Source organism: Neopsephotus bourkii, unplaced genomic scaffold (genome assembly GCF_033783945.1).
Source record: "Neopsephotus bourkii isolate Nb327-2 ecotype Australia unplaced genomic scaffold, CSIRO-AGI_Nbou_v1 NB_1574, whole genome shotgun sequence".
Taxonomy (NCBI): Eukaryota; Metazoa; Chordata; class Aves; order Psittaciformes; family Psittacidae; genus Neopsephotus; species Neopsephotus bourkii.
The window spans coordinates 3,000,731-3,011,567 of record NW_026902050.1 but is presented as its reverse complement, the minus strand read 5'-3'; the positions used below and the strand labels follow the sequence as shown (position 1 = coordinate 3,011,567).

Genomic DNA, 10,837 nt, shown 5'->3' with positions numbered 1-10,837 from the left:
AATCTCAACCTTCAGCAAAATAACCAGGGTTTAGATCCACACCAAAGCCTGTAACACAACCCACTGGTAAAAACTGCCTTCTAGAATTACTGGAGGGGGCATCGGCACACATGCACCCCCAACTGCCCTCGCCTCCCCATGCCCAGGCAATTCCAGCCTTCCCCAGTAATCAAGCAAGGGACCAACCTCCTGTGCCACAAGGCCCAGCCAGAGCAGCACCCTGTGCCACTCAGCCCACCTCCTGTGGAACTCTGCAGGCTCAGCTGTGGTGGCTTGGGTGACAATCTCCAATTAACTGTCTTCTAGATTCTAAGTCTTTGATTTAGAAAGATGAAGATCACACCTGGGAGTTTAATTTAGACCTGCTATGCCATTTTAAGTCCATTTTCTAGCAGGACTGCATCTGATTTACACCAGCGTGAGCTGAGACGTGAGCACAGATCTCTGCTGTGAATGGCTTACCTGTAACGTCCCGTTTTTCTACACTTGCAGTGAGTGGGAAATGAGCCCCATTTTTTGTCCTTCTCTAGTCTGCGTCCAGACCTGTATCATCTATCCTTGTGTGTAACAAGCCAAGATCAACAAGCTTGATCCCCTCAGATCTATTATTTAATACCCACTTTACACACGGGTGAAAGCAGTTAAGTGTTCACACAAAGCTAATTTACATAAATGTGTCTTTACACCTTCATTTCAAATTCACAAAGTAGGACTGTACAGGAAGGAAGAGCAAATAGCTGCAATGTCAGCACCAGGACAACATGAAGGTGCCTGGGCCCCCCACTGCCCCGCAGCAATGCCAGCAGTTGGACCCTCCTCCACAAAAGACAAGACGTGTTTAGGAAGATGATGCAAGCAGGAGAAACCCTTGCAGCATTACTGAACCCACAGAATGTGCGGAGAGCCCCGCACTGAGTATTTCTGGAGGCCAGGAGAGCAGTGAACAGAAGCAGTGTACACTCACCCAGGTCTGTCCTCCCAGGCACTGCTCAAAGCAGGCTTCCAGGCTACAGCTCTCTGTCAGCTAAAATTGCCCAGCTGGGCTTAACGTTGATTTCAGGAAACACCCAATTTCACACTGGACCCAGTTCTCCTGGTTAAAACATCAGGTACAGTAACCAGTTAGTGTCTGGCAACAGGTTTACCAGAAGCCTGGCAGGCATTGCTGTCTCCAGCGACTGTCAAGGTTCTGTAATGGACATTCTGTTCCATTTTTCCTAAACGCTCTCTGAATGGTGATCATGGGCCTTGGTCCAGCCCATATACCCAAGCCTGCGCTATGCACCCGACAGACCAGAGCAGTTACAGATACAACCAAAACACCGCCCAGCCTGCGACACAACCCCATGCCAAAAAAAAGTGCTTCTGCTGCATTGGAGGCACATCAGCAGAGGTGCTCACACACCGAACACTCATGCACTGACAAACCACCCGCCCAGGTGGGAGGGAAGGGACAACCGCGGGCAGCCAGCAGAAGGTGAGCAATTACCATCACTAGGGTGACACTGAGAACAGCTCGTGGAAAAATCTTAACCTAGCAACACATCCGTGCACTTATTTGCTTTCTGTCTAATTATTTCCCAGAAGTGCATAATTAGTGAGAAACTAAAACTCTAACCACACTAGAAAATGTTGGTTAATCTATTTCAGAAGAGAAGGCACAAATTACCTGAAGGGATGATTTCATTAAAGTCACGCACAGTGGCCTCAAGGCTGCCTCAGCAGCTGCAACGAGCAACACCTCTGTAACAACTGGCATGGATCCTCCATCAGCTGGGTGGACAGAGCTTTGGTTACACACAACACCCCCTACATCAGTCCCTAGAGACTCAGGGAGTGTCAATAACCATTCCTAAAGACCATGGCAGCTGCCTCTGTACTCCCTTCTCACCCAATTCACTGCCCCAACAATGAGAATCTCCCTCCCCGTTCAGAGACAACATTTGACATGGTGGGTCCAGGAGGTACTTCCACTGGTTTTACAAGGGGGGGTGAAACCCTGTAGCTCAGGAACAGGACAAAAACCAGGGTCGGCGGCAAGACAGTGCCAGGACCCAGCTCCCACATGGGTGCCACTGGAGCAGTGGCTCAGCCATCCATCCTGGAGCACTGCATGGCCCACAGGTACCCAGTGGTGACCAGGAACTGAGGACCACAGGCTGCAGCCAGCAGCTCATATCCCAGGGAAACTCCCAGCCCCTGCAAGAGAAGCACACCGGGACTCAGGTCTAACCCAGCAGCTCCCTGGAACGGCAGCACCTGAGCTCCAATTGCAGCTGGGCTTCAGGAGAAGAGACAAGAGCACTGTGCTCCTTCCAGAACACAGAGGCTGTCAGGGGCTTCAACAACACAGACACAAGATTAATGACTTCAGAAGGTAGGCTTTTTATACTTTTTCTTTCAGTTGCAGTTCTAAGAATATCCATCAGTGACTCAAACAAGGTACTTCACACAGTAAATGAGAACTCTTTATTTAAATTAACTTTCCTGGTTTCCAATTAGGACAGCAGAAAGGCCCAGCTGCTCCTCTCTTCAGAATGGTCAAGGAAAAACCTCTTGAACTGGCCAACACAATTTAAAGAGCAGTTGACCTTAATTTTTACTGAAGTCACAAAACAATGTAACTACTCTGCAAATAATTTTGTTTATATAATTTAGTATATAATGCACTGTTCAACTCTGCCATATATTCTGAAAAATATACAAACTTGCTTTAACCACATTAGAGATATCTGCCAGAGAGCTGTCACTTAACAGTTTAGGACAACATCAGACACTCCTGTAACTTCATTTTAAACTACAAAAAGAACATAAATTCATATAAAATACAACAGATTAAACAAACATTTTTTTTCCAAGGAAAAATTAGGTATCAACTCAATCTGCGATCCTGTGAAACATGAATATAAAATAAGTTACAGTTAGTAATGCCTGCATTGCTGAGCTATGAACTGGTCGAATGAAATCTTAAAAAAACTATACAGTATTATTGCACTCTATGACTGTGCAGGGCCTGGAAACACGCCAGCACTGGAACAGCTCTTTCATTAAGTTTTTCTCAGGAGGCACAACGCGGCTGCGAGAGAAGCATCCAGTCTGTACTAACAGCGTGCTGTCTTCAGTACAGGCCTTCATGGGTCTGCGCCGCGCTGCCTTTGGAAATTGCCACTTAATGCCTGGAAACGGAGACACAAGCGTTACAGCTGGCAGCCACGCTGGCCCCAGAGAGCAAACTGCCCCTGACGCTGTCAGAACAGAGCAGAGGCAGTTGCTGTATCTTGGGAGAACAGCAGCCAAGCACGCTTCAGGTTAGAAACCTGAACTACCAGCACTGTCCCTTGGGAGGCTGGAACTCATGGCGAGAGTAGTCAGCATTTAATTCTGGGGTACCTCCCAGGGATACCATCAGAATGACTCGTAGTTAGCTTGAACCGACAAGGAGACACTGAAACACAGAGTCACTGAGCTTTACTATCAACCCCTCCTCACCTTTAGTGTTACTTCCCACATGAAAATACAACTGAAGGAATTTTTTGTTGCCATTGTTCTAAACTCATCCCATTAAATTAAATTCTACATAACAACAATCTTAGCATGTTTTGAAAGCTTTAAAGTGACATCAATCTACTCTGCAAAGAACACTAAGACACTCCAAGTCCGTACATGCAGGATGCTGGGCTTCAGCAAGCCCATCTGAAAGACAGGACCACCAAACTTTTAAATATTAAATAGTATTTTAAAAATACAAACCAACTTACTTCATATTTAAGATGACTTTTGCTAAATTACTAGGACAAACCAGCCTGAGCCAAACAAACAATGTCTGGAGGACACTGTCTGCAGGAAGCAGAAGTCAACTGTTTCTCATATTCCCTGCACAAGGTAGCAATCTCTCCAAATGGCCCCCCCTACTTCAGGAAGCCTCAGGAGGCTTGAAGCCTGAGCTCTGCAGCAGTGAGGGACAACAAAGTCGGCCCTGGGTGCACAGCGTGGTTTCCTGCAAGGACCAGGACTGCCTGCAGGGCTCTGATAAAGCCGAGCGTCTCTGGACATACACCTCCCTCTGCTTGTTCACGCAAATACAAACTTGCAGAAGCAAAACCATATTAAACAGAGCTCTAAAGGAACCTGTGCAGGTGTCTGAACAGAGCCAGGTCATTGACTGCTACAGCTGGGACCCACTGATCAGTCTGGTCATCATCAAGGAGATGAGCTGCAAGATGTCAGCTGACTGAAACAGCAGCACAGGGTTGGTCACCTGGGACTGGGGCCTCTGTTGGCAAGGCAAGGCCAGGGAACCCGTATCTCGTGCCAAAGCATTCTTGTACAGCAAAACCCTGCAACGCAGCAAACTGGTTCCCTTCCCTTCAGTGGTCTCATAAGGGTCAACTGCCAGGTTTTGCACCAAGACAGTTTTTTGTAGCACATCAATGTTCCAGAAGAACTGTAAGCTAAACACGTGACACAGGAACACAGAATTGGTTTGTCATAAAATATGTGAGCATGGATGTGAACCCTCTGCTCCTAACAGTCAAGGACTGTCTGCAAAAGGTTAAAACAGTACAGTGCATGGTTGGGAGCAAGAAAATATTCTACTTTATAGGGTCGTGCCATTCAATCAGGTTACAAGCTACAGAGAAGTCCTTTGCACACAACCTATTTTAAGGCACATAATGCAGACTGTTTTCCAATCTCAGCACAATACTATTCACTAACTTAAGGCCTTCTGCATGCAGCAACCCATCACCTTCTGCTCAAAGGTATACCAGCTTCCAGTTCTGAAACAGGCAAAACCTCCCACCAAAACAGTAAAAGCACACACGTCAATTTAAAGTTACTAGAACTGACTCTCCAGCAAGAGACTTTCAAATGAGCAAATACAGTTTCAACATTCAGTCTGCAACACGTGGTCCCCCATGCCCGAGCCAACATACAACTGGTGACTGGAAGAAGACTTACAAGAAGTTTCAGTGCTGATAAATGGGGCTATGATCGATGATGGGGCATTGACTCCATGTGCACATTGAGCTTCATTTCGTTATCAAGAATTTGTACAAGCTGTTGCATGGAAGGAAGGTGGCCAGACTCTAGCTTAGACCACACCGGAACATCTACCACAAAACACACAGAGGGGAGAAAAGCACCGTTATACTCACAGTCAGAGAACACATGGGGCTAGTTCAAAGATAAAATTAAAAAGATCTAGGAAGCTATGCAAGTCAGTACTATGGTATACTGAGGAAGATATCTGGATCAACAGCACTCTAAACCCCTGGCTATACTAAAGGCTGGATCAGCTAGGAGAGTAAGAGTCTAATACTTCAATTCAGAAGTACACCATATGGATTTAGAGGTTCAAAGTATGTATTGACAGAATGCCTAAGAATAGATTAGTGAGTAGCAAAACAGCATACTGAGTTTTTAAACCATCGCTAAATCTCTGTGGGTCTCATTTGTCTTCATCTCACTCTGGCTAACATCTAAGCCTGACCCTCAAAAGTTATGCTTACCACGATCCGGCTTGGAAGGCTCCACCCAAAACAGCTGCAACCATTATTCCCCACCCCAAATATAAAAGGCAGCAGAGTTCATAAACACTTAAGGGTAAGCACAGGATTAATTTCTGCTGTTCACAAACACTCTCTCAAACCTCCATCACTGCTACAGCACTTCATGAACCTGCACTGAAAAATACAACTGTCGTCCATAAACCAAAAGCCAGACTGGAACCACAGTGTCCCAAAACACAAACCAGAAACATACAAAAGCCCAGATGTGACTGTTCACCCTGGGAAGACTCTGATGTGAATTCTAAGCTGAGATTTAGGACTAAAAGCTCATTGAGTTCAACTACTGTGATGCTATACAGTTATCTTTAAAAGGTTTTGCAGTATATAATTTAGAAACTACTATATTGAAATGCACTCTGCGCAATCATAAATTGAGGTTAAAGCACAGAGCTAGATCACATACTCACACATTGAGCTTGAAAAATTCTGTACTCCATCAAGCTTATATAATCTTCACAATTATAAAATTATTTGAAGGCAGAAGGCCCATAAACTCTTAACCTGAAAAATCAGTATGGCGATTCGCTAGTACTGAAATCTGGGAATAGCAATGGATTCAACAGGATTGCAAGGCTAAAACACATTACAAAACAGAATAGGGAAAGCACCTGATTAACTGTAGATTATGCTTCCCTACCTGATCATTTCTTACTTAATGCCTATCACATGTAAAGAAAGAACATAATACTATTATTCCAAGTGACGAAGGAAGTCAATTTTTACATAGGTGTTTTAAAATATATGTAACTGACATCTGTATGAACTGCTTTATGACTTCTATGATTTTCGTAGTTTGTGATATTGCATACCTGAAGTTGCAAAACAGATGGTAATTTCCACATCCCACCACGCTTTGAAATATACCCCTTTTCATAACACCATCCCTCATTCTCCACCCCCCTCCCCAGCTCTCACAGGCTATGTGTATACATGCAGCACAATGTAATTCCCTTAAAGTTTGCAGCTCACCATTCAAAGTTATTTCAAATGCACCTGTTGACATACACTGGTTCTCAATCATGTTGCTCAGGAAGAAGACCATCATACAAGCATAAACCTAGGAGAGAGCAGAGAGAACCCCAGGTACTTCAGCTGTGTGAACCACAGATTATTTCATTCCCTCCTAACAAGTGCTGGCAGTTTACAGGCAAGTTAACAAGTAATCTTCCAATCACAGACACATCTTCCTTTCATCCTCTTTTCAAAAAGATCACGTGCATTGCCTTCACTATACAGGTATCAGCACTGCCCTGAAACAACTCAGCTCTGATTCAAACCACTTACATCTTCATGCTCCTTCCCTCCACAGATCCACGTCCTTTGTAACAGCCAGCGTGCAGAAGTATGTAGCTACAACGGCAGGATTGCCTACAATTGTAGGACTACACACAACTGTTCCTACACATTGCCAGTCACTGTCAGAATTAACACTCCAGATCAAAGAACCACAGGGAGAGACACAAACAGCAGCTCAAGTCAAACTGCATTTGTTCATAAGAACTGTTAACCCTCGAGCATTTTTTCAGCTCATCATGTGGAATTTTCTTTTCTGCATTGATGCCTCAGGATGACACAATGCAATCTTCAGCAACACAGCATCTCCCTCCAACACCAGCACCTTTATAACTCCCTTTTCAGGCATGAGGGCACATTCATACAGGTTACTGCAATAATGAAGAATCTAGCACAAGAGATCAGTCAATTCCACAACCAGCCTAGCTGGGTAGTGCATTTGGCCCATTTAATTAAACAGGATACATTACAGCTTCCCTACATTCAAACTAACAGGTTACAGGGACCTGTTGCATTGGGTAGCTCAGTTTGAGGATCTGTGCACCGGTAGCATACATAAAGCAATTATAAATTGCTTTTGTGTAGTAGGACAAATCTGGAATAAGGTCACTATATATCAGAGCAAAACAACATTATTCTGTTAGCATCACCAGTACTGACTCACAGAGATATTCATCCCACAAGGCACAGTCTGTTATGCCCAAGTATGTTCTGCAAAAACACCCCCAAAATTGCAACTTCATTTTCCTAACCACCATCTAATTGCATTCCTAATCTATTATGGAGTCTGATGAAAGCAACGACTGCAAAATAGTTATGAGACAATAGAGAAGGGAATCTGCAATTTTAACACCGACAATACAGGCTTGAAACTACTCTTCTGCCCTAAAAAAATAAGATATTTTATCATCTTTGTCAGCAATGTTAACCTCAGCTGTCCCTATTGCAACACCATCAGCCTGGAAAGAGATGCTGAGAATCAAATCTGGGTCTGTCAAAAATATGAAGCACTACTATTAAGAATAATTATGCTACAGTAGAATTCTCCAGTATATTTGGCTACAGAACCCTAAAGATTCTGTTAAGGCTGCAGTGAACAAAAGCTGTCAGTAAGAATTGTGAAGTACTCCCACAGCACTTTAGAATGAAGTAATTCTAAAACTGCTTTTCCAAAAATCAAAGAAGAAAGTATACCATTTACCTTATTTTCTTGGCCCCACTGCCAGATGCTTGGAGCTTGCATGCCAAAGAAAGCAAACGGATCCTTGCCAACGATTATTAAGCCTATTAATACTAGTTTGAAGACAGACAGGAAGGATGCTATGTGCCTATCAAAAGACAACATATAAAAGTGACTTAGAAGGTTCACAGTTACTACTTCACAGCTGTAATTCACCTAATGGAAGAATCCAGACAGTGTACAATTGGTTTCTAATAAAATACAAAACTTTTCAAATTAGGTTATCTCCCCCCCGCCCCAAGCACCACACCTCACAAAACACACACACACTCAGAAGCAGAAACTTGCTTTCAATTTATACTTATCCAAAATGGATAATACATTTAATTTCCTAAGTAAGTTGTCCCATATTAGAGAGACACTAACTTGAGAGTGACATGCAATTCTTCCTCGTATTTTCCCAGCAAATGCAGGAAACCCCACAGTTTCTTGTAAGAATCAAACCTCAAGCCAGACAGCAAGTTAATACTGAGGTATTCAATCTTGTAACATTCTCACCATTGTAATCATTACAGTAATTAGGTCAAGAAGCAGTTCAGAAGCTACCACCGTAACTGTGGCATCACTCCTCTATCACATACACAGTGGCTTAAAATAACAGGAAAAACACTATCTTCATTTTGCCTTTTTCCAAGTTTTTGTGGGCTCCTCCTGCCTCCCAAATTTACTAAGGACATCTTGGTAGTCCTTCTGGTGAGGTTAGCACTCCCCTGACTTAAATGTTAAAATCAAACTCTTCCCTCATCTCAAACCTTAACTTATTACAGGAATTAGTCACCAGGTACATAAACATGAGTGACAAATGTGAACTGATATCCACATACATCATGTGGAAAAATTCACTGTGGAAAAGTTAATGATATGATTTACTTTAGATAAGGACACAACAGACCTCACCGTACAGGTATCCAGACAGTAATATCTGTACGGAAAAATAAGGTGGCTATCTGGAATCTAGAACATAACCAAGCTTGTATGCAATCATAATGGGAAAAAACCCCTTAGTTTCTATTTTCACTATTATTCAAGTGTAAATGTTCATGTTCACCACGCTGAGCTCACATATTGGAAAAAAAAGACAGTTAGTACTATTGGTCATTAGCTTACCTATATATAGGTTGAGGAAGGTAGTTCTCCCCTTCAATTCGGATGTCAGGGTACCGCTGGCTAATAACCCGCATGTACTCCTCAAACACCCGCCTGTAGCCTCAGGAGACACTAAACACAGACAGGGATTGTTAGTGAAACTGATGCTGCGTGTTAAAGTCGCTGCTGAACTGGCAACACCAGTGCTTGTGCTGTGTATGAGCCGTTCAGTTTAAAACAAAACTAAAACTCTTCACTCTAATGAAGAAAACTGATCTGCAGCTGAGTTACACATCCCAAACCCCGGCACCTAACTGGGCACTTGGGTTTACATAGGTTTGTTTTCACAGCACAGACACAGTGTTCTGCCAAACCCACTGGGCAAAGAACGATGGGCTTTCCCTGCAGGAAGCTGACACAACCTGGACTCTGGGAACCACAGGGAATGTTCCCGTTGCTTCCCGGAGCAGCAGAGCATCTGAGATGATTTCCACAGACAGGCTACACGTTCTAGAACTATTTCACTCCCCCTACTTGGTCTGGTTCTGCGCAGCCAACACCAGCAGTAACGCTCCTAGAGTGATGCAAAGGTGCTTGGTCTCCCTGACCGCTGGCAATAATCATCAGAAACCTCTAAAACCTCCTTCATTACAATCTTTGCTGAAGTATCAGTTCCTCCTAAACGCAATCCCAAGTCACGGGTTATATAAAAAGGGCCTTAGAAAAAAGGGTTTACCGCGGACCACCGTTTTCCCGGTCATTTCCCAAGCGCTAACGGTTACAGCCAGCACCCGAGCCCCGCGCAGGATGGCACCGGGAAGAGAAGGCCGGCACCCGCGGGCCGGTGCCTCCACCGGCCCATGTTCCCGCCAGCCCGGAACGCAAGGCCGGGCCGACCCCGGGCCGTCCTGCACCCCGCTGCCGCGTACGAGCGCGGCCGCCCTGTGAGCCGTGTCCCGCCGCCGCGTCGCTGAAGGGAAGATGGGGGGGGACAGCGACGGGGAGGCGTAGGCCCGGTCCACGCCGCCATCTTGCCGGGCACCTCACCAGATCTGGAACTTGAGCAGCGGCCCGGTAGCGTAGGCCATGCGCAGCTTCTTGGCCGGCAGGCCGCCCTGCTCCGCCGAGCCCCCGCCCGGCCGCGCCGCCAGGGCCAACAGCAGCAGCAGCACCGCCCGCATGTCGCCTCCGCCCGCAGCCACCGGGAAACCGCGCGAGCCGCCGCACCAAGGTCACGCGAGCGCCACCCAGCCCCGCGCAGGCGACGTCTGTCACGTGACTCCCGCAGGCCCAGCCCCGCCCCCGGGGGCGCGGCGACGGGAGCCGGGCCGAGTGCGCCCGGGGCTCGCCAGAACGTGGTGGTTTGAAACGCTCCGGCTTAACCAGGCAAACGTTACTTGACAGCGAGCGCCCACCCGCAACGCTGCACCAGCCGCAGAAGCACAGCGGACAGCAAGAACGCAGCCCCCGGCGCTCGCTGATCCCCAGCAGCGGTGCCCGAGTGAGGGGAGCACCGCGAGCGCTGCGCCCAGCCCGCCCCTGACCACCGCTCGGCGACAGAGGCCGTCACTGCTGCCCTGCGCACTCAGCGCTTCAGCCTGAATGGTCATGAGTAAAGAAACAGAGACGGGGCAGTGAGTGTCGGAAG

The 10,837-nt window shown here is 46.1% G+C and overlaps 1 protein-coding gene across 1 annotated transcript; it reads right to left on the bottom strand.

The window, feature by feature from the left end:
- Positions 1–2,446: 2,446 nt before the first annotated feature.
- Positions 2,447–10,464, bottom strand: SELENOT (selenoprotein T). Its single transcript, XM_061371588.1, has 6 exons — positions 10,237–10,464; positions 9,211–9,321; positions 8,065–8,191; positions 6,540–6,627; positions 4,960–5,111; positions 2,447–3,176 (listed from the first exon to the last, which is right to left on the bottom strand). Exons 1-5 carry the CDS (start codon positions 10,368–10,370, stop codon positions 4,987–4,989), a joined length of 585 nt encoding a protein of 194 aa, XP_061227572.1. The 5' UTR covers positions 10,371–10,464; the 3' UTR covers positions 2,447–3,176; positions 4,960–4,986.
- Positions 10,465–10,837: the final 373 nt, after the last annotated feature.